The 25,273-nt window shown below is 44.2% G+C and overlaps 1 protein-coding gene across 1 annotated transcript in view; it reads right to left on the reverse strand.

Moving 5' to 3' along the window:
• The window catches only part of PDE6A (phosphodiesterase 6A), a 66,171-nt gene extending 61,310 nt beyond the window's left edge, over positions 1-4,861 (reverse strand). The window contains exon 1 of the mRNA XM_069955150.1: positions 4,388-4,861. Within this exon, the coding sequence (XP_069811251.1) occupies positions 4,388-4,861 (474 nt within the window). The remainder of the gene's footprint in view (positions 1-4,387) is intronic.
• Between the last annotated feature and the right edge of the window lie 20,412 nt (positions 4,862-25,273).

Raw genomic sequence — 25,273 nt, forward strand, 5'->3', positions numbered from 1 at the left:
TGGTTGCTGTGGGCAGTTTGCACCAGTCTAAATTTTACACCCTTTGATAAATCTCCCCCTTTGTTCTCAATCAACCCAAAAGACTCGTAAATATAAAAGCTTAATATGTTCGGAAGTTGAAGTGTTTTTCTTTTTTTTTTTTTTTTTAGATTTAGTTATCTTAGGAGGATATCTGTTTGTGCAGGTAACTATTCCTGTGCAGAATTATTAGGCAACTTAATAAAAACCAAATATATACCCATCTCACTTCTTTTCAACAGGTAAACTAATATAACAACAGAAAATTTAGAAATATACATTTCTGATCTTCAAAAATAAACCCAAAAATAAATCAGTGACCAATATAGCCACCTTTCTTTACGATGACACTCAAAAGCCTTTCATCCATAGATTCCGTCAGTTGTTTGATCAGTTTACGATTAGCATTCCGTGCAGAAGCCACCACAGCCTCCCAGACACTGTTCAGAGAGGTGGACTGTTTTCCCTCCCTGTAGATCTCACATTTTGTGAGGGACCACAGGTTTTCTAGGGGATTCAGATCAGGTGAACAAGGGGCCATGTCATTACAAGGGGCCATGTCCTTTACTGGCCAGCCATGCTGTGGAGTATTTGGTTGCATGTGATGGAGCATTGTACTGTATGAAAATCATGTTTTCCTTAAACGATACCTACGTCTTCCTGTACCACTGCTTGAAAAAGGTGTCTTCCAGAAACTGGCCGTAGGTCTGGGAGTTGAGCTTCACTCCATCCTCAAGCCGAAAAGGTCCCACAAGTTCATCTTTGGTTATACCAGCAAATACCAGTACCCCACCTCCACCTTGCTGGCATCTGAGTCGGAGTGGAGCACTCTGCCATTTACTGATCCAGCCTCAGGCCCATCCACCTGGCCCATCAAGAGTCACTCTCATTTCATTAGTCCATAAAACCTTAGGAAAATCCGTCTTAAGATATTTCTTGGCTCAGTCTTGATGTTTTATATTATGTTTCTTGTTCAAAGATGGTAGTTTTTTCAGCCTTCCTTACCTTGGCCATGTCCCTGAGTATTGCGCACCTTTGTGATACTCCAGTAACGTTGTAGCTCTGAAATATGGCAAAACTGGTGGCTAATGGCAGCTTGGCAGCTTTACGCTTGATTTTCCTCAATTCCTGGGCAGTTATTTTGCGACCTTTTTTTTCAACATGCTTCTTGTGACCCTAATCAAGAGCAGATCTTTGCTACTACCCTCTCACCCTCGTACCCTCTCCCCACCTTACCTTCCTAACTATTCTGTCTATGACTCCTTTTTTTTCCTAGTTTCCCCTTTTATGTTCTAATCTGAAACACAGGAATTAACCAAATGTCAAAGTGAAGCTGTACACATAGCTACACATAGCTGTACATATACAGTAGCCATGAACGCAATGTGAACCTTAAAAGGGATGTATAAGGTACTGTTTAATAGTGAGGATATAATCCTATCAAAGTGGGACATAATTATATATTTAAACAATTAAATAGAGACACACAATTAGTAAAATTTTATATACAGCACCTAAATGTGACCAAGGCCACTTTTACACAGCTGCATTTTGGTCAGTATTTTGTATCAGTATTTTTTTTAGTCAAATCAAGTTTTTCTTAATTTATGCTCTACGTTTTGATGTGTGGAAATTAATTCAGAATACCTGTCCTTACCTAGCAGAATAATGTCCTTACCTAGCAAATTAACCCTTTAAAAAGGTAGTTCTTCCCCTCTTTTACCTAGGATGTAAAATAAACAGTTGAGTATTTCTCCATTTTACAGGATAGCAGTTGAGGAATCAAAAGGCAAGCTAACTTGCCCACCCGAAATCCTGGCCAGATATTATGAGCCCACAGCTTCACTTTGCCATATAGATGCCATTAAGAGTCAGTTTCTCCCTCACACTGTTATTTTGAGGGAAACTGAATTTGCTAATGATATGTTTTGAAAAAAGTCTTGAAATGTCATCTTCTGTCACTTTTCTTTGCCATAAGCCTTGCTCTAAAGAACCTGTTTATATCTGCCAAGCAACCTATTGTCAAAACCTCAAGGTGGTACTTTGTTTCAGCCTTGGTGCTTAGGCTCAGTGACTGTCATGACACTTTTGAATTATGGCAAAAGTAATTCAGTCAATGCAAGATCAAAAAGGTCAAAAAGCACAGCAGATAACTGTTCACATTATTCTCTCTCCACCAAACATTTCAGTTGATGAATTTGGACATTAGGGCCCAGCTTTGTCATACTGTGTGTAACAGAAACGGGTGTGGACTACCCACAGCAACCAATCACAGCCCAGCCTAAAGCTCTAGTAAAAGGAAATCTAAGCTGTGATTGGCTGCTGTGCACAGTGTACATCAGTTTAATAAATCTGGACCTAGCTGTTCATAGGACATTTGCCAAAACCAGATTTATTAATCAGAGTGCCAGATGGTCAAGTATGGGTCATCTGTTAAGAAACAAATTGGGAGATTTATCAATGTTTTTTGTGTACTGTAGATATTTAAACAAACTGCTCATTTTTTGCAAAAACTGAGAACCTTGCACAAACATTCCTGATTTTTTTATACCAGTTTTCTGGGGAAAACATTGTTAAGTTTCCCAAAGTTTCTATTAGCCATTCTAACTATTTCTGCATTGATCTCAGGCTTGGATGTGGCTACTCAGAAATTTAGTACATGAAAAAATTAATACTTTTTTGTTCTGATCTTGCATGTAGAAAAAGTCTTAAACTCAGTAGAGAGTGCTGAAAGTTAGTGTCCAGCTCTGTGAGCTTCTGTGGCCTGCTGCATTATGGCTCAACATTATCCTTCACAACAACAGTATGTACACAGACTGGACCATTTGAATACCTCACCAATTATTGGGTTAAGGGGCCCATCTTTTAGGCTATGTCCGGAACATACTGTAGCCCCCATCTTGAAAGCCACTATACTTGATAAAGTTCAAGTTTTCCAATGGGAAGGTGGTCATGTAACATATGAAAAAAAGGAAGTTGAAAAAAAAGGATGTTCCCTGTGATGCACTGCTATTTAATATGTTCAATGTGTTGTTCATGGTGTTTACCTTTATCCCACCTTTATCCAATATGGCGGCTTTCAAAATGGGGGACAGATGTAGCTTAAATAATAGGCCTCCTTGCAGGGGTCTAAACTATTCAGACCTGTCATTTCCCCTTCCATTTCTGAAATAAAAGGGTGTCCTGAGACTTTTCTTATTCTTTTAGCCTTCAATGACCCGTCAGTCATAGTAACTGTTTATAAATGACCCAGATGTTAACTTCTACTGAGGCTATGTTCACACGCTGTTTTTTAAATAGTAAAGAAAAAAAACTTCCTTTTTTCTATAATAATGGCTCAAATTTGATAAGTCAGGCTGTAAATATTGGTCATGATCGTTTCTTACAGTCATTAAATAAAAAGCCAGTTTTTTCACTATAAAAAAAGAATATGTGAACATAGCCTTATATTGTAATGCTAGACTGTAGCTATAATAAAAAGTAAATCAGCACTGAAGAAATTACCCCATTATAGGAAAAAAGTAAAGTTTACTGTGAGAAGGATTATTCATGTAAAATGTTCTCATCATCATATACTGAAATAAATATGTAATTGCACAGCTCAGAAAAGATTTTAGTATCCGTATTATAATGTGTGTAATAGGGGGGCAGGAGAGGAAATTTCCCACCATGGCATCCTAAAACTATAACCCATCTGCTATCCAGGCAAAATTATGCCAACAAATTTTTAAAAATAAAATTATGAAAACAATCTGTTCTTATTGTGTTCTGGTATGTCTGTCCATATGATCGAGGCTTGCTATTTTATATCATCCCTAAGTATAATGGGCTGTCATATGTGTATGAAGCAAATAAAATCATCCCAAGACATAGAGATTCTATAGCTCTCCTTGACATGTCTTCCACCCATCTCATCTTAATGGGATTATCCTCTCAGACACAAATGAGCTCTGTAGAACTGCCTTTGAATGCTATCACTAATGTTAGTGTGTTTAGTACGTTGAGTATTGTAAATTGTACTACTTGTGACAAATATAGATATAGGTCATATAGTAGATATTAATCTATAAAAAACTATTCAATAGCTGTAAGTGAAACACATTCAGGCCCCACAATAATATGTGCACACTGCATGGCAGCTTATCTCATAAGGTGCAACTACATTTCAAAGCGAGCATTTAATCTTGGGATTAGATATCCATGTATATTGTACATGACCTGCTTGAACTCCCGCATTGAATTATTATTATGCTTGGTATGCAGGCTAGGTTAAGAAGGAGACAATAGTATACATACTGTAGTTTGTACCTATCTATAAGGCTACAATAGTAGATAACAAAGCTTGCTTATAGTATTATACTTTACTTACCTCTGTCACATTTGAAACATTTACTAATTTCTTGGTCTGTGCCACATATCCCAATACTCCAGCATCCAAGGGGAAAACAATTTCAGAGTCTGGCGGCACCAAGCAATCTTCCATGATGGCATCCTTGTTGACATTAAAAAGTCTGGTGGCTAATTCCGCAGTACCATTCCTCATGCGGTACATGAACAAACTCATACGGTCCGCTTGAATAATGAAGGATATACTCTTGAGTACATTGAATACACATCTTTCAACATTTAGGTTTTCCTGGAATCCTCTGATCAGGTCAAAGACTATTTCACTTTCCTCCACGCTGCTCAAGTCATGATATGTGCTGAAATCCACACTGGTGCTGTCAGTGCTCAGAAGCTTAAATATAATACCAGGTCTAAATTTATTGTCATAGTACTCTTTGGCAATAGTAGGGTTGGAGTCTAAGAACTTCTCCACTGCCTCCTCTGTCAGCCCGCTCATGATGAGTACAGTACTTACGGATCAGACTGCACCTTCTCAGGAATGCCTCTGAATCCAGCGGAGATAATTCAATGCATTAAATAAATAAAAAAATGTAAAAATGTAAATTAAAAAAAAAAGGAGATTTATGGAAACCCAGGGAAATTAAGATTTCCCCTGGGTATTTCTCCTTCAGGGGGACAGAAGGAGCTCATGCCATCTCCCTGCGCTGAGCTGTAAGCCTGATTTGGAAGCATTCTTGTAAGATGATTCTTAGCAAGGCTAGCATTATTCCACGAATAGTGAAGGTGAAATGGGGATTACCCTGATCATTTTAAATGGTCACATGACATTTCTGTAATCCAGTAACCAATCACATTAAAGGCTGAAGATGATTTCCAATGATACTCAGTCCATCGCAGTTGGCACATTAAGAATGACTATAGGAAAGGAACATGTTGGTAGAGAAAAACTGATAGAAGATTCACCGAATGCTAAAGCAGACATACTGGTACTGGGATATTACCAGACTCTGGATGTGATTTTGCACTTTTTTTCATTAATGCACAACTATACATTCATCTGTTTAGGTAGCCCCTTAAATTAAATGTTGCTTTTAAAAGCAATTGATTTATTATACAATCTTTTAATTGTTTGGTCAATTTTTATTTATTTTTAGGCAGATTTTAGGGTTTTTTCCCAGAATTGACATTTACCATCTCACATTAACCACAGAATAGATAAAATGTATCTGATTGCTGCGGGCCCCACCACTAAGGGCCCTACCAATTATTAGAACAGGGTTCTTGTTTCCCCCTTTTCTCCTAACTGCACAACTGCAGTGAGGAGTTTGAATGGATAAATGTGTGTGCTGATGCCCCTGTAAAACTTTATGGGGCCGAAGGCCACCTGCTTCCACATCACATATGTTGCTTTGGATGAGGGGAGCACCTTTTATAGCTTAGATGCCATGGCCGGTATATTTTAAACAAAAAGAAACTGAGAACTAAAAAGTGTTATGAAGCGCACAGGAGCTGAACTTGCTTTATAGAGGGCAGGCACCAGCTGCGGCAGCACAGCAGCAATACCAGCAGAGAACTGACTGAACTTGTGCTGCATGTGTAAGAAAAATAAAAATTAAAATGCTTTTGAAAATGACAGTCCTTTCCCTTTTAACTTTTCTAGTTTTTCAAATAAATTAACAAACTATTAAACTAAAATTCTAGTTGTTTAGTGAACAAATACAAAATACAAAATCCCTGGTAGTCAGGCAGGTAATCCCACACCAGTAGGTGCTATCCCCGATTCAGGCAACCTATTGTTGGTAATCCCCAGTAGTTAACACCCCTGGCAGTAAGGCATGCCCTTTTTAAATAATCCCATCTCAGTAGGTGCTATCCCCATGTAGGCATCCCCTGCAGGTATTGTGGTGTGCCCCCCGGAGGTGTTATATCAGAGGAAAGGCCGGTCACTTGCTAGGTGTTGTAGTGTGACACCACTCCGGTGGTGGATGGCCGAGATACAGCCGGACCTTGTCATGTGACGCCAGTGCCTGGTGGGCACACAGATGTGATGGTACGCCTCCTTTCAGTGTGTAAGGCCGGTTGTACCCTTTTCCCCTGTGGTCGGTGTCCCGCCGGCCTGCTACTGGGTCCCTTGGGATAGTGTCAAGGATGATGTAGTCACAGGTGGCCAGAGCGATGTAATGACCCTCCCAGAAAGTAGAACCTGCCACTCACAGGAAGGGGAAGTGTCTCAAGGTTGCGGTGTGTATTCTGTGCAGATGGTGATGAATGACCACAGACTCTTAGAATAATGTTGAGTTGGTTTACTACTTGTAAAGCTGCAGCTGGTAATACAGAAGGTCTCTGATATACACTAAATACACAATAAAGACTAGAACATAGGACAACCAGATCTGTAGGATAAGTGCAGTGTAGGAGATAGTCGTGTTGGTAGAGTTGTGTTGAGGAAGAGTAGAAGAGAGGAGGATGCCGTGAGAGTCTCAACGCATGTAGTAATGTGCTCTGCCGGGATGTTGGAGGATACAGTAGAATACTTGTAGAAGAATAATAAGAAGAACACCTGTGCCTGTGTATTGACTTTTGCTTTCAGTCTTTACACCACCTTATGCCCACTAGCGTTGGCCAAACCGTACTAATGGGTGACACAGGCCCCAGACCGTGTTACCTGGGTTGAGTGGAATGCTGAGGGTTCCCTGCTGACACCCGCGCTGCGAGATGGAGTTCATAGGCTTACTGCAACTTTGCTTCACCCGGATCAGTTCCTAGCTCTTTGCCTTTATAGTGTCCTGCTCTGTGACTTCTCTTTATCCACGGTGTGGGTTGAGGTTATCTTTTGGCTAGTCCTCTCCTGAGAGGTTTAACACTGCATAGTGCTTAGTGTAAGTACGTGTAAGAAGGTTGGTAACAGTGTGCTGTCTTGCGCCCTACCCATGCAGTGTACTGGCTAAGACTGACTACTTGGGGAACTGACAGAGGGCCAGGGCACAGACAGGACCGCTGTGGAGAGCTATCTAACTTGCGTCCTTCCTCCACACCGTCTCAAACAAAAGACTCTTGCTCCTTCCCCAGCCATGGGACTAACTTCCTCTACAGCGTGTAGGGTGTGATTGAGTGAAAAGATTGCAACAGGAGAACAGAGGGCAGAGGTAATAGGAAAGAAGTAGGAATCCTACTGGTCTACAGATTCTGGTAACATACAAACACAATAACCCTTTGCGATCCTTCAGCTGTGCAGCTTCTACATACTAATACACAATACAGCGGCATCTAGTGGCCAACTCTTAATACTACTTTTGCCGTAATAAGACCACAAAAAGTACAGACTTTTGTGAAGGGTGTATGTAACGGTAACACCCCCTTAGTGAGACGCCATAATATCCCTTCAGTAGTAAGCAGGTGTTATCCCCCATGTAGGCATCCCCCCTGTAGGTAATCCACCTGGTAGTTAGTTCCCCCCACTAGATAGTATGCCACATTTTAGGCATACAACCATGTAGGTAATACCCCTTGGTAGTTAAACCCCCCAATAGTTATCCCCGCTCCCTTATCTCTCTTCTGCAATTAGGCCCACCCCACACACACACACTAAAAAAAGAAAAGAAAAATATGTGATGGCTCTTGTAGTAGTTAGGCCCCACTTTGCCTCCATATAGGCACACTTTGTGTTACCATATTGTAGATAGGCTACTCTGTGCTTCCACAGACATGGAGAAAACATTGTTTTTTAGTCTTTAAAGGGAAACTAGCAGCACATATATGCACATAGAAGACCTTACAGTTACCAGGTACTTTTTAAGCAAGCAGTCTGTTATTACATTTACATAGATCATCTGTTATGTCATTTATGTAAAAATGGCTTTTATTTTCTGGGGACAGTGTCACAGAGGCATGTCTGTGACACTGCTGACACCACCCTGCTCTCCGTCACCCACCGTGTCTCCGGGCTGCCTCCGCCTTGTCACAGAAAAATTGACAGCTGCTTGGGATTTCAATGCAGTCGAAGACAAGCAGGCTGTCAAGCTTTCTGTGAGGAGATGGGACAGCCATGAGATGGTAGATAGTGAGCAGGATGGGGACACCAGTGCCACACACATGCCTCTATTATCCATTTGAATATAGATTGTTTCCTCAATTAATTGTGAACTGTAACTATTGAGCCATAAACTGACTGATGTCTCATTAGAAAAACACTTAAGCCCCTAATTATCATTCAAAAATCCTTCAACATGTTGAAAGACAAGGATCAGCCAACGTCGTACATGTCTACTGATTGTTGCCTTTTAACCGGAGCTATTACACCAAGCAATAAACATCCGAATACAGCCAGAAGAGCTCTTAGAGATCCTCTGATGGGAAGCCAGTTCTTGGCATGCAAGAGCAACCTTATGGCAAACAAGTTTGTTTTAGTATCATTATCTAAAAGACTTGTCCTATTCCCATCACATCAGTTGGTTTGTTAGTGGGGTCACATTTATTCTCCTATATTTTTTTTTTAGGCTTTCCAGTAAGAACATAAGGATAGGCAATAAATGTATGATTACTATGGGGACCTCACCAATCACTAAAACAAACTTACCAAGCCCACCATTCCATCATTCATTGTTTATAGGGCTGTCAGAAACAGCTATGTCAAACCAAACCTTTTTCCCAGGGATATAAAAGCCTTGCTATGCCTCACTTTATTGCATCTTTTCATTTTTCAATAAATTTTTATTAACTTTATAAATATGGATATTACCAAAGTCATAAACATTAGTAAGAAACAGTCTATTCGGGTTGTGAGTAGACAATCAGAATCAAAATCAGAATATTCTGATAAAAATGAGAAAATGTATGTGCTATATATAATGATATAGTATTTAATTTATGTCCTAAAATCTAAGGTTTATACTCTGTAGCTTAAAAAACAAGGCTGTAAGTTTAGCATCTTAAGGCTGGGTTCACACTATGTATATTTGAGGCTGTATTTGGTCCTCATGTCAGGTCCTCATAGCAACCAAAACCAGGAGTGGATTGAAAACACAGAAAGGATCTGTTCACACAATGTTGAAATTGAGTGGATGGCCGCCATATAACAGTAAATAACGGCCATTATTTCAATACCACAGCCGTTGTTTTAAAATAACAGCAAATATTTGCCATTAAATGATGGCCATCCACTCAATTACAACATTATGTGAACAGAGCCTTTCTGTGTTTTCAATCCACTCCTGGTTTTGGTTGCTATACAGCCTCACAAATACAGCCTCAAATATACATAGTGTGAACCCAGCCTTATAAGTGTGAATTCACACTTCAGAATCACTTGACAGTTCAAGAGTAGATAGGAGTCTTTGCTTTGTCTCCTCCCCTTTTTAATGTGTCAAACTGGCAACATATTCTTCAGTCAACATTCACAGGAGTACATGATACATAATGCATGAGCCTGCACAAGGCAGGTAGCTGTACTCAGTAGGTCATTGGCTCAACACCAGCAGTGGTCTCCAACTATCATTCTTCATTATGGTAATGCTTGTAACAGAGAGGATTATATGACTCACATGTTCCTCACAAATATTAAAGTGACAGAAGACTTAGCAAGGTGAATGCAGCAGTTTATAGATGCTTGTTGTAATGTTTCCCTATAGACTTTTGGCTAACATCTGGCTGTAGTTTTTTTTTATACAAAAACAAAATGTATTTTTTCCATGTATGAAATCAGACATTCCTTGCAAAGAGGGTATTCACTCCTTACCGAAAATTTAAGTTTCTGCAGGGACTGCGGAGAACATAACGTAACCATCCCACTCCATTGTCCCTGCCACCCTACCGGCCCATCTAGGGCTTGACACCCTACAGGGTTAGAAAAAGACTGCTTGGCATAGACCTTTTTATAGCTATTTTCACACAACGTTTAAAAAACAGAAGTTAGTTTTTGCTGTATTAAATAATGGATGTTGTCTGCGTCGACATCAAACTAACGAGCATGACAATTATTTCCGGACGTCTTTTGCAAATACTGGATGTTATTTTTAAGTGGTTCAAACACAAAGTTTTTCTTTTTTCTTCTTCCTTTTACCGTTTTTACTATTAAATTCAATGGACTTTTCAAAAACATTGTGGGTACATAGACTCTCAGTTCAGTAAGGAACAGACAACAAATTTAATGACCTTTCTTAATCAATGCTATGCTGTATTGCATGACCGGTATAAATTTCCTTTAGTACAACTAATCTATGATAGATTATTCTAAATGTCACCTGAAAAAAGGCTCAGTATTAGTAAAAATTGCACAACAAGTAACTGCGGCTATATAAATAATCTCTATACGTCTTATATTACCTGATCTTAAGATTAGGTTTTTATGGAAGATATTGCAAATGCAATTTTTTTTAAAGTGCTTGCAATTCTGTACCCTACTGTGTACACGTGGCACATGGGAAACATAAAGGTCAGGTTATCCACTAGGATTTAGGCCTCTTGATTAATAAAAGACTATATGGGTCCTTTACAATTTTTCTTAAAGGGGTTTTCTGAGCAAAACTGATTTATAACCAATCCTCAAAATTGGCCTTCAACATCTGATTGAGAGTATGCCAACACCGGGTGCCCTTGTCTATTTTGTAAGGGCTGTGCTGGATTACTACAGTTAAGATTCACTTCAAATGCTTCTGTCCCCATTTACTGCGCATATCTAGATGTAGTGTCTCTGCTGAACAACTGACTGGCAGGGGTATGAGGTAAGAACACAGTATAAGGGCCCTATTTCATGGAGTGATACCTACATGGGAGATGGTGCTGGAGCAGGATGCCTACCCTGAGGATACTTCCTTCTGGGGAATATTGCTTGCACAGAGAGGTCTAAATAGTATTTGGATGGACAGAGGGGAGTCTAACTTCTATATAGGAGCACAGGAAGGGTCTGTCTTCTATATGAAGGTGCAAGGAGGACTAATCTACTATATGAAGGTGGCCTGCAAACTATATGAGGACTAAAACTGGGTCTAAATACTACACAGGGGGAAAAAGTGGCCACTGTTACAGTGTGGAGCAAAACACATAGGGATGGTGCTGTAGCGAGAAGCCTGAAATGGCTTTCTGGCAGAATTTAATAAGACGACAGGAGAAGTCTTCATGGTGGCAGTGGCAGAGCCAGATAGAGAAAAAAGGAAATGTGAACAACTTCCATAAGCAAAAACATCACTTGCTTCATGCAGAGAATTCATGCAGAGAAGACACCCCCAGTGAGACATTGCATGTAACTGCACTACAATCACTTATAAGATCTGCAGAACCTGTATACAGCTGGATCTACCTCTATATGGTCACAGCTTACGGAGAATATTGGTCTTTGAATAGTGGATTTTATTCAGTGACAGTATATAGTTATATTATCCAGTCATTGTATGGTGAAGGTAGTGGTCATGGTGTGAGGGTATTATTTGTCCTGTATATGCTGGTATTATTGGTAATATTTTGTTTATATAGTGTATCTTGTTCAGTAACTGTATAGAGCGCAGATGTCAAACTGCAGCCTTCCAACTGTTGCAAAACTACAATTACCGCGACTGGGCCCGCCATGAAGGGGGGCCCTCCCGATCAATCACTCTTGTGACCGCAAGCATTATTTTGCTTGCAGTCACAAGAGTCCGGCTCCGTCTTCACGTGTCGCGTCTTATCCCTGGCAGCGCGTGCATCCCAGAGCTCCCTGTGCGCCTTGGACCCTGACTTCCGGTTCCGGCGCCCAGGGAGCTCTGGGATGCGCGCGGTGCCGGGGATAAGACATGACACCCCCGGCAGCCACGCAGCCGGGGAAAGACCAGGAGGAGAGAGGATCAACGTGGGAGCGCGTTGTCAGGTAAGTTAAGTTTTTTTTTTTATCAGCCTGCAAGAGGGGGTATCTATGAGAGTGGGGGGGAAAGAGGGGGGCATCTATGAGGGTGGGGGGGAAAGAGGGGGGCATCTATGAGGGTGGGGGGAAAGAGGGGGCATCTATGAGGGTGGGGGCAAAGAAGGGGGCATCTATAAGGGTGGAAGGAAAGAAGGGGGCATCTATGAGGGTGGGGGGGGGGAAGAGGGGGCATCTATGAGGGTGGGGGGAAAGAGGGGGGCATCTATGAGGGTGGGGGGAAAGAAGGGGGCATCTATGAGGGTGGGGGGGAAGAGGGGGGCATCTATGAGGGTGAGGGGAAAGAGGGGGGCATCTATGAGGGTGGGGGGGAAGAGGGGGGCATCTATGAGGGTGGGGGGAAGAGGGGGGAATCTATGAGGGTGGAAGGAAAGAGGGGGGCATCTATGAGGGTGGGGGGAAAGAGGGGGGCATCTATTAGGGTGAGGGAAAAAAGGGGGGCATCTATGATGGTGGGGGGAAAGAGGGGGGGTATCTATGAGGGTGGGAGGAAAGAGGGGGGCATCTATGAGGGTGGGGGGAAAGAAGGGGCCATCTATGAGGGTGGGGGGAAAGAGGGGGCCATCTATGAGGGTGGGGGGAAAGAGGGGGGCATCTATTAGGGTGGGGGGGAAAAGGGGGGCATCTATGATGGTGGGGGGAAAGAGGGGGGTATCTATGAGGGTGGGAGGAAAGAGGGGGGCATCTATGAGGGTGGGGGGAAAGAAGGGGCCATCTATGAGGGTGGGGGGAAAGAGGGGGCTATCTATGAGGGTGGGGGGAAAGAGGGGGGCATCTTTGAGGGTGGGGGGAAAGAGGGGGGCATCTATGAGAGTGGGGGGAAAGAGAGGGGCATCTAAGAGGGTGGGGGGAAAGATGGGGCCATCTATGAGGGTGGGGGGGAAAGGGGACCATCTATGAGGGTGGGGGGGAAAGAGGGGGCCATCTATGAGGGTGGGGTGAAAGAGGGGGCCATCTATGAGGGTGGGGGGAAAGAGGGGCCATCTATGAGGGTGGGGGGAAAGAGGGGCCATCTATGAGGGTGGGGGGAAAGGGGACCATCTATAAGGGAGGGGGGAAAGGGGACCATCTATAAGGGAGGGGGGAGAGGGGGCCATCTATAAGGGAGGGGGAGAGGGGGCCATCTATAAGGGAGGGGGGAGAGGGGGCCATCTATAAGGGAGGGGGGGAGAGGGGGCCGTCTATAAGGGAGGGGGGAGAGGGGGCCATCTATAAGGGGGGGGGAGAGGGGAGAGGGGGCCATCTATAAGGGAGGGTGGGGGAAGAGGGGGCCATCTATAAAGGAGGGGGAGAGGGGGCCATCTATAAGGAGGGGGAGAGGAGGCCATCTATAAGGGAGGGGGTAGAGGGGGCCATCTATATGGAGGTGGGCAAGGGGGCCATCTATAAGGGAGGGTGGAGGGAGAGGGGGGCATCTATAAGGGAGGGTGGGGGGAGAGGGGGGGCATCTATAAGGGAGGGTGGGGGGGAGAGGGGGGCATCTATAAGGGAGGGTGGGGGGAGAGGGGGCCATCTATAAGGGAGGGTGGGGGGGGAGAGGGGGCCATCTATAAAGGAGGGGGGAGAGGGGGCCATCTATAAAAGAGGGGGGAGAGGGGGCCATCCATAAAAGAGGGAGAGGGGGCCATCCATAAGGGAGGGTGAGGAGAGAGGGGGCCATCTATAAGGGAGGGGGTAGAGGGGGCCATCTATATGGAGGGGGGGAGAGGAGGCCACCTATAAGGGAGGGTGGGGGGAGAGGGGTCCATCTATAAGGAGGGCAACATGGGGGAAGAGGGGCCATCTATTTGGGGGGGCAACATAGGAGGAGAGGGAATACACAGAGGGGGATATATTATTAGGGGGGTCACATAGAGTCAGGGCTACCCACTAAATGAGGGTGTAAAGGGGCCAATACAGATGTGCAGTGTGTATAGAGATGAAGATGGTGCCAGAGTGAGGAGACTAATATGTCTGTCTGTCAGATTCAGTAGATTCGTGGCTCGGAGAAGTTCCGATAACGACCCAGGACGGATGGAGAAGAAGATGAAAAGGAAAGAACTCTGATCAGAAAAGATGTCTCCTGTGAGTCACCTGATATAACTGCACTGTAATGTATGTGGTGTATAGAACCTGTGTAGAGCTGGGGCCACCTCTATATGACTGGATGAGGTGATTTAGTATACTGGATTTGGTCAGTAACAATATGGTGGTGATGGTAGTGGTTGTGGTGTGGCGGTAATGTTTCCTTCCTATATACTGGTATTACTGGTAATATTGGTCTCAGTATACAGGATTTGGTTGGTAACAGTATGGCGGTAATATGTACAGTGATAATACTTTCTCTTCCAATATGCTGGTGTTATTGGTAATATCTGTCTTGGTGTGTATATATATATACAGTATATATATATATATATATATATATTGTAGGGATCTTCCCGGGGGATGGTGTGTTTGGACACAGTTCAGGCAGCAAACTTGGGCTCATAAAACAGCTTTGGGTGTTTATTTGTAGCATAAACAGTCCAGTAACATAAATACAGCAACACTGTGCAGTGAGAATAAACAAAACAAAAAGTCCTGCCCGTCTGGGCGCTTACTAATACAGCAGGTTACCTCTCTGGCACTTCAGTGATCAGTATTGCGGGGTGTGAACAGGCCCCAGCAGCGGCTGTCTTCCCAGCTCTCACCAAACAGCATGCAGGCTGTTCACTCCTGGCTGAGAGAGAGACCTGTACACTGAGCACAGCTTTTGCCTTCTCAGGCTGATTGGGATCAGAGCTCACCTGATCCCAAAACCCACACTGGATCGAGGGGGAGGGAATGGCAAGTCCCACTACCAAAACCTACCTGCCATTCCATGTAAGTCCAGGCCCGGCAATAATAAATAATAGCTCAGCAGCATAACACTGCTGAGCACAGATGCCTCCTGGACTCACCATCTCACACTGTGTATCAACCTGGGTGAGATGTACATCCCCTCGAGCACTTTACCAGTGACATGTCCACATATCCCCCCCCTCTTCTTCAGACCGGAGGGCTGAGCGTATTGTCCCCACAGGCAGTGTACCCTTGATAGGGCGTCAGCATTTGCCTGTAATTTCCCTGGCCGGTGTTCCACAGTGAAATTAAAGTTTTGTAGGGACAGAAACCACCTAGTCACCCTTGCATTCTTCTCCTTGTTTATTTTCATCCATGTTAGGGGGGCATGGTCTGTCACTAACTTAAACCTCCTGCCTAGTAGGTAGTACCTCAGGGATTCTAGGGCCCACTTCACTGCCAGACATTCTCGCTCAACTATGGCGTAGTTTTTCTCGGCCGGGGATAGTTTCCTGCTTAAGTACATCACCGGGTGCTCCTCGCCATTCACGACCTGTGAGAGGACGGCACCTAACCCTGTGTTAGAGGCGTCTGTCTGTACCAAAAACTCTCGCCTAAAGTCAGGGGTAACTAGCACAGGCTGTTGGCACAGGGCAGACTTGAGGCTTTGAAAAGCCTTCTCGGCCTCTGGAGTCCATGTCACCATTGCGGACTTCGCACCCTTTGTCAGGTCAGTTAGCGGGGGCTGCAACTGAGGCAAAATTTTGCACAAACCTACGGTAATAGCCCGTAATACCCAGGAAAGCTCTGACCTGTTTCTTTGTGAGGGGTTGAGGCCAATTCTGTATTGCCTCGATTTTATTTAGTTGTGGTTTCACTAACCCCCTCCCAATAATGTAGCCCAAGTATTTGGCCTCCTCTAAGGCTAGTGCACACTTCTCTGCATTGATGGTTAAACCCGCATCACTTATGGCATCTAACACCGCCTGGACCTTACAGAGGTGACTTTCCCAATCCGTGCTAAAAATGACCACATCATCGAGGTAGGCAGCGGAGTAATCACGATGTGGTCGCAGAATCAAGTCCATCAACCTCTGAAAAGTGGCAGGGGCTCCATGTAACCCGAATGGCATCACTACATATTGGAAGAGCCCATCAGGGGTGGAGAATGCAGTCTTCTCTCTAGCCTTAGGAGTGAGTGGGATCTGCCAGTAGCCCTTAGTGAGATCGAGGGTAGTTATGTACCTGGCATTACCCATCCTTTCTATCAACTCATCTACCCTGGGCATGGGGTAGGCATCGAACTTGGAGATCTCATTTAACTTTCTAAAATCATTACAGAACCTCCAAGTTCCATTGGGCTTTGGGATTAACACAATCGGGCTGGACCACTCGCTCTGGGACACCTCAATGACTCCTAGGTCAAGCATACGTTTTACCTCGGATGATACCGCCTCCCTCCGGGCTTCTGGTATCCTATAGGGCTTCAGGTTTACTCTGCTTCTAGGCTCAGTTTCAATATGATGACTAATGAGATGCGTACGCCCTGGAAGGTCAGAAAACTTGTTTTTATTTTTCTGCAGGAACTCCTTAGCTTCCTGCTTCTGGGATACTGATAGGGTGTCACCAATCCTGACCGGAGGGATTGGTGGTGACAGATGACCAACAGGCTTTGTCGCCACCAAGGATTCCCTGTCTTTCCAGGGCTTGATCAAGTTTATGTGATAAACTTGGAAAGGCTTCCTTCTACCTGGTTGGTGTACCTTGTAGTTGACCTCACTGATCTTCTCTACAATTTCATAGGGACCCTGCCACTTTGCTAAGAATTTGCTTTCTACCGTGGGAACAAGTATGAGTACCCGGTCACCTGGGCTAAATGTCCTGATTCTTGCAGAACGATTGTAAATTCTGCTTTGGCCCTCTTGCGCCCTCTGGAGGTGTTCCCTTACTAGGGGCATTACAGTGGCTATACGGTCCTGCATTTGTGCTACATGCTCTATAACACTCTTGTATGGGGTGGACTCACTTTCCCATGTCTCTTTCGCTATATCCAATAAACCCCTAGGGTGACGACCATAGACTAATTCGAAGGGAGAGAACCCTGTGGACGCTTGGGGTACTTCCCTAATAGAAAACATCAGATAAGGTAGTAAGTGATCCCAATCACGACCATCCTTTTCCACCACTTTTTTTAACATATGTTTCAGGGTTTTATTAAACCTCTCCACTAACCCGTCTGTCTGTGGGTGATATACAGAGGTACGTAGGTGTGAGATTTTAAACAGTTTGCATAGCTCTTTCATCACCTTTGACACAAATGGTGTACCTTGGTCAGTCAAGATTTCCTTGGGGATCCCCACCCTGGAAAACATATAAAACAATTCCCGTGCAATTGTTTTAGAGGTAGTGTTTCTTAGGGGTACAGCCTCAGGATAGCGGGTCGCGTAGTCCAACACCACTAGAATGTACTGGTGTCCCCTAGCCGACTTTACAATGGGACCCACCAAGTCCATTGCGATCCGGTCAAAAGGTACCTCTATGATGGGGAGTGGGACCAAAGGACTGCGAAAATGCGACACTGGAGCGCTAAGCTGACATGTGGGGCACGACTCACAGTATTTTTTATGTCAGCATAAATCGCAGGCCAATAAAACCTCTGGAGGACTCTCTCCTGTGTTTTATCTGTCCCCAAGTGTCCCCCAAGGACATGATTATGGGCCATGTCGAGTACCTGACGCCGGTACGACTTAGGCACCAGAAGCTGTTCCACCACCTCATCATTAATTTTAGTGACTCTGTAGTAGAGATCATTAGTCATAGAAAATGTGGAAATTTTTTCTCAGCTTCTGGTTCCTGAGGTACCCCATTCATAACAGTGACCTGCTCTCTCGCATTTTTGAGAGTGGGGTCCTGTAATTGTGCAGTACCAAAATTATCCCTAGACACCTCTAAGTCTGGAACATTTTGCGCAGTGGGAGGAGCCTCTTCCTCACCAGCCAGGACCTGCAAAGGAAAAGCATCATATTCCTCCTGTACATTTTTATCATTTACCGTGGGTAATGCAATAGGCTTAGGGGTCTCCTCACTCCTTTCAGGGGATTGTTGTTTTCCCCATAGAGCCCAGAACAAAGGAAAATCACGCCCCAATATAACATTATGCATAAGGTTTTTAACCACACCCACTTCATATTGTACAGCACCTAGTTCAGTCCCGACATTAGCCCGTACTATAGGGTAAACCTTTGTATCGCCATGTATGCATACCACACTCATATGTCTTGCTGGCACAAAGTCCCCAGTCACCAGGCTGGCATGCACCAGGGTGACAAGGCTTCCTGAGTCCAGCAACGCCTTAACAGGAAAGTCATTTACAGTAATGTTGCAGACTTGTGGTTCAGTCTCTAGTCCAGTGACTGCAACAAAAGACGGCTCCGCAAATAGCGACTGACGCCGGCTAGCGTCACACTCCATGGGCTCAGAGGTAAGAGGGCAATGGGCAGACATATGTCCCGTCTCGTGGCATCTCCAGCACTGGATAGGGCCTGGTCTCCTTGGCAGGGAGTCCTTTTTAGGGCCACTTAGCCACCGGGGTCCCCCACCAGTCTTTTGCCCCTGAGACACCTCCTGAGCGCTCTTCCCTCTATCAGCACCCCTCCACACTCCCCCAATAGATGGAAGTCTCTTACCAGATGATGGCACAGATCTGGCACTCCGGGGAGGTGACGGTGCTGCAGGAACATCACGGAGGTAGTCCTCGGTCGCCTGGAACCTCTCCACAAGGCTGACGAGTTCGTCGGCACTCCTAGGGTCGCCTTGTCCCACCCAGCGTTGTAGATCAGCAGGAAGGGCACGGAGGGTAGCGATCCATCACGACCCTCTCTAGGATCTGGGCAGGAGTAGAGGTGTCTGGCTCCAACCATTTTCTTGCCAGATGAATCAGGTCGTACATCTGGGACCTCGCTGACTTGTCCAGACTGTAGCTCCAGTTGCGGACCCTCCGGGCACGGACAGCAGCAGTAACTCCTAGTCGGGCGAGTATCTCTGCTCTTAGCCGAGGATAGTCCTTGACCTCTTGCTCACTGAGGTCATAATAGGCCTTTTGAGGTTCGCCTGTTAAATAGGGAGCAATGACCTCTGCCCACTCAGTGGAGGGTAACTTTTCTCGCTCAGCCACACGCTCAAGACAGTTAAGTAGGCCTCAACATCGTCATCAGCAGTCATCTTTTGCAGCGCACGCTGCACAGCTCTTCTCACAGACAAAGTCTCTGGCGCGGCTGCTGCCACCAGCTGGGGATTAGCACCTGCAGACGCCTCTTGCTTTGCTATCAGGTGCTCAATAAGTCTCTGTTGTTGAGCCATTGCTTGCTGATGTGCAGCCATTGTCTGTTCATGGCGCAGATTAGCGGCTGCCTGATCCTGTTTAGCGGCTGCCTGAGCCTGTTGTTGTGCGGCCAATGCCTGTTGTTGTGCGGCCAATGCTTGCTCATGGCGTAGGTTAGCGTCTGTCAGAGCCTGTTGTTGCTGCATATTCACTTGTATTAACTGCTTCATCATCTCCTCCATGTTGCTCGACTGTTTTTGGAGTGAAGCCGCAGCCTTCACCCAGGACATAAGCAGCTGTAGCCAAGTTGATGCACACCGTTGCCCCTAGCAACCGTTTTGCCCGCATCCTCCACCAATTGTAGGGATCTTCCCGGGGGATGGTGTGTTTGGACACAGTTCAGGCAGCAAACTTGGGCTCATAAAACAGCTTTGGGTGTTTATTTGTAGCATAAACAGTCCAGTAACATAAATACAGCAACACTGTGCAGTGAGAATAAACAAAACAAAAAGTCCTGCCCGTCTGGGCGCTTACTAATACAGCAGGTTACCTCTCTGGCACTTCAGTGATCAGTATTGCGGGGTGTGAACAGGCCCCAGCAGCGGCTGTCTTCCCAGCTCTCACCAAACAGCATGCAGGCTGTTCACTCCTGGCTGAGAGAGAGACCTGTACACTGAGCACAGCTTTTGCCTTCTCAGGCTGATTGGGATCAGAGCTCACCTGATCCCAAAACCCACACTGGATCGAGGGGGAGGGAATGGCAAGTCCCACTACCAAAACCTACCTGCCATTCCATGTAAGTCCAGGCCCGGCAATAATAAATAATAGCTCAGCAGCATAACACTGCTGAGCACAGATGCCTCCTGGACTCACCATCTCACACTGTGTATCAACCTGGGTGAGATGTACATCCCCTCGAGCACTTTACCAGTGACATGTCCACAATATATATATATACACCAATAGCATCACTTGGTCATGAAAGGAGGGGGGGGGGGCAAGTTGGCCTCTCGCACCAGGGACCAGGAGACATTAGCTACGCCCCTGCTCACGGGTAAGCGTTGGCTGAAGATCCACATCTACAGGTCTGCGACGTTTAGAAGCACAATAGCTTCTTTCTTAAGCCTGAGAAAGAACCTATCATGCTTCGAAAAAGAAAAATGCAAAAGAAAATGTGAAACTGGTGTTGTCTTGCTTCATTGGTGTCTGAAACATGTCTGAAGGGTAAATAAATTTACTACTTTATTTTTTCACGAGGCTAATTTGGAGTGCTACAGTTTTTTGTTTTGTATTCTAGGTAGATAGATGGGTGATAAAACTTTAACCCCCTGGGGACCACACTGTCACCCCTTGCCCCTCCAGTTGAGCACAGTCTGGCCCACAGGGGGTTAACTGAGAACCAGGCTGTTTGTTCACCCCCCTGCATTCCCCCCCCAGCCACACGGCACACAGTAAACTTGGTTTGCTAGGTATGGCGCCCACTTCAGCTTGGAGGGGGTCACTTAACCCCTTCCTATCTGGAGTGGGTGCATTCAGGTCAGCATTTAGACCCGAACACAGATTTCAGTGATGAAGTCCATTTTCGGGTCAAAAGGCCGACCCAAAAATGTCAAGAACACACAACACATTATTTACACATAAGGTTAAAAATGCCTGAGACCCCCCCCCCAAAAAAAATAAATAAATAAATAAAAAATGTAGTGGTCATGTACCGAATGAGGGCACACTTAGGCTATGTTCATACAACATATTTAATGCCATGAGCGGTTGTCTCAATCAACCCCTAGACGACCCTGGACGTACAGTTACGCCATGGAGGTCTGCTACCAGACGACCCTGGGCGTAATTGTATGTCCAGGGTGTTTCTCCTGCTATGAGCGCGCTTCATAGGAGGTGGGGGCCGGTTGCAGTGAGTAGCCGGCACCACACTGTTAATGTCAGGCTGCAGCGATCGCGCTGCAGCGTGTCATTAACCCCTTAAACGCCGTGATCGTGGCACAACCGCGGCGTTTAGGTGTAAGTGACAGGGGGAGTCCGCTGTCACTTACCGATCAGGACCCCAACAGTGTGACTGCGGGGGTCCCGATCGTTGTATTGGAAGTTCCTCAGTGCGGTCCGATTGACGATCTGCTCACTGAGCCTGCCTATCGCATAGCAATGATCAGTGTGTGTAATCAAACTCATGTATGTAGAAGTCCCCCAAAGGGGCTTAAAATTTGTAAAAAAAAGTTAAAATCACTAATACACTACCCCAAAGCCCCTCCCCCAATAAAAGTTTAAATCCCCCCCCTTTCCCATTATATAAATAAAACATTTAAAAATAAATAAATAAACATATAATATACCGTAGCGTGCGTAATTGTCTGATCTATTAAAATATAACAAGCGTCATTGCGAACGGCGTGTACGAAAAGAGGAAATATAAAAAATATATATAACATAAGAGAATCTGTGTTACCGTTTAGTGCATTACGTAGACACAGGAACCCCCAAAAGTTACCATATTGCATTCTTTTTTACAATTTTACCAATTTATATCTTCATAAATAATATATTTGGGATTCTGTCATACATGCTATGGTAAAATCAAAGACGCTATTACAAAGTACAACTATTCCTTTAAAAAACAAGCCCTTACATGGCCTTGTAGATAGAAAACTGAAAGTGCTAGAGCTCTTAGAAGGGGGGGGGGAGGGAAAAACGAAAACACTAAGATCAAAATTTGCGCAGTCCACTGGGTCATTTTGGGCCTGGTCCTCAAAGGGATAAAAAAAAGTTCTATTCTTATCAGAGAAATGTATTGCATTGAAGTCAATGCAAACAATGGCCGTTGTTCACACAGTGTATTGAACAATGGCCGTTTTTTGGTAAGGTCGTGGAAATAATTGACATGTCAATTATTTCCAGCCATTGTGCATTGAAATCAATGCAATTTTCAACACTCACTACAACAACCGTAAAATCGTGTTCGCTATTCTAATAGACAGTTATAGACTTTAGTACTACAATGAAAAGCACAGTCAATTTATTGCACAACAGATGGAACAAATATAGCCCCAAAACTGATTATGACCTTTCCAAAGATTAAATTTACTCCGGAAAATAAACTGAATCAAATAACCACTAACCAGTCCAGCTGTCAAACATGTGATCTGGGGAGAAGTTAGCTCTCAAGTGTCTCTAATGGCACCTAACAGTTTACATTACTGCATTAAATGGGAGCTGCATTTTGGAGGCAGTATATTCACACATCCCACAGGGTGATAATACCTGTAATACGATGAGCCATAGATTAGGTGACTCATATAAGCTGCTTTGTGTATTCTCTCTTTTATTAGCATGGTCCTCTTCTTTGTGATTTTAATGAAAACATTGCTCATTAAGAAGCTGGAGAAGAAGCATGTTCTGTTTCTTTGACATTTCGGGAACTGACAACTTTATTTATCCTGATGTGAAATTTATTGGAACTTCCTATGGAAAGACAGAATTAGAGGGAACAGCATTAACTTTTCCCTATTATTCAAATTAGGCATGGGCTACACTGAGATTTTTTGTAGCTTCACTGATCTCCAGCTGTAGTCGAAACCAATACAATGGGGGAATTTACTAACACACTGGGGTTTCACACGTAGCTTGTTGTGCCGGTTTTTCATTCTATTTTTGAGCCAAAGCCAGAAGTGGATTTAAAAGGGACAGAAAACATCATAGAATAAATTATACTAAAAAGCTGAATAAAAAAAACATAAAAAAAAAACTTTGTGTGAAACTCCACCAAAGCTATGTTCCCACTATGTAAAAATGATCGGCATCATCTTAGTGCCAAATGATGTCTAACTATAATGACGGCCGCAAATAATGTTCATGACCATAATCTGCAGCCTACCTAATGAAAAGATAGCCAGCGGCAAGGGGGGGGGGGGGGTTAAACTAGCACTGTCTCTTTAGCAGAAAGTTTGTTTCAATATGGAGCATGTAGAGCAAGACAGCATGTAGCAAGCATCTCAAATATCCTGCAACGCTGCTGGAAGAACATAAGTTGGGGTGGCAGTGTTATCGTCTGGGGAATGATTTTGTGGCATTCTCTGTGTCCATTTATCTATATCTTTATTGAGTATGATTATGGATCAGAGCAGATTATGTACACCCAAACATGCTGTCTTTCTTGGGGAGGATGGGATCTTCCAGCAAGACAATGCAACACATGTCACATGTCTGACATTGGTTGACAGAGCATGACCAATACTACCCTAGCTCCTTAATTTCTCAGACACTAACCCAACTAAGCATCTGTGGGACCTCTATGGATCCTCCCCGAACAGCCTCCAGCAGCTGTGGGATGCTCTGCAGTCAGTATACCTGTGACAACCTACATCTAGCTGCTCGAGATCATAATAATGGAAGCCAACTGTCAGGACGGGGAAGTAGGGATGAGAAGAGACAATGGGCCCTAAGTCTGAACCCACCCACTGTCCCTACCTACTTGCCTCAAACGGCCCTAGGCAGCTGCGCACAACCACAAAGACGTGCCCTATACTGTATAAGTGTAACACAGAATGAGACAGACAAACAAACACAATAAAGGAGAGTCAACAAGCCAAAGTAAAAACCAAACGGGCAACGCAGTACAAAATCAGGAAACAATCAGGCAGTCAAAGGTCAAGAGGAGGTCAGGTAACAGTTCAAGCAAGCAGAGGAATTAGGAATAGGGATCGCAGGAGTAGACAGGGGGAGCTGGGATCACGGAGGAAACATTAATAGCTAGCAGGGAAAGACTGGCTCAGCTTTCATTTATGAGGATAAAGAGCCCCGTCCGGATCCCCAAGGTTCCAGAGAGGCAGAGGCATCTGTCAATCAAACAACACTGCTCAGCTGCAGCAATCAAGGCTAGCAGTGAGCAGTGTAACTCCAGCATTGCGAGTAAGCTGAAAAGCAAGTGGTTGTGTCACACAAAAAGTAAAAACAGGCCCAGTTCACACCAGGCTTACTGCACATTCCTGACACCAACTGTGAATAATACACAACATATTTTTTCCTAGGGCAGAAATGTGCCATTTAAACATAGCTTTCTATTGATCCATCATTTAGCATCCTCCCCTGGGCTTCTCTAGAAAATAATAAAATAATTAAAAAGTACCAACAATTTTTAAATATTTAAAAAGTCTAAGGTATTGAATTTTCCCCCCTAAAATAACAAATCTTTAACTTTCAATAAGTCTAAATTTTACGATTAGGTATTGTGTCTGACAGGATGCAATCTTTCCAGCACCCAAACACGAAGAGGTAGCATGCTTGCATGGAAATTATAGGTTGTCATGGAAGTAATAATGAGAAAGAAGCTAGAAAGACAGAAAAACTCTTTGTCTATCCAAGTATGAATGATCAGCCTAACCAATCTGAGCTGGGAGCAGAAAGGGAACGTTAATATAGACAAACAATGGCTCAGTTTTGTCTGGAAGCATGGAATAATCCACCATGGCTATTGTGGAAAAGACCCTTATTAAGGTTATATTGCACTAATTCTAAGCACACTGTCATACATTTAAAATGGCTTCTTAGTAGGCAGAACATTTATCACATGAGGCTCTTCTGACAGTTGTATAATAGCTCTATAAGGAAATGTAAATTTGCAGTTACATATCAGAGACTGGTTATGGACATACAGATACAATATTTTAACCATTGCATATGTGCTCGGTCCCTAAAGGGCTGTTTTTTTTTTTATTTAAAAATATAAAATTACATTAATAATAGACAATAACATAACAATAATATGAATAACATATACTTGGCTGTTTGATGGGTCTTTTTTTAATGTCTGTCATTTCATGCCCAAATAATGGCCCAAATAACATTGGCCCCACACGATCTGATACTGATGACTTGGGCTAGTTAACACT

This window comes from Dendropsophus ebraccatus, chromosome 1 (genome assembly GCF_027789765.1).
Source record: "Dendropsophus ebraccatus isolate aDenEbr1 chromosome 1, aDenEbr1.pat, whole genome shotgun sequence".
NCBI classification, from domain to species: Eukaryota; Metazoa; Chordata; class Amphibia; order Anura; family Hylidae; genus Dendropsophus; species Dendropsophus ebraccatus.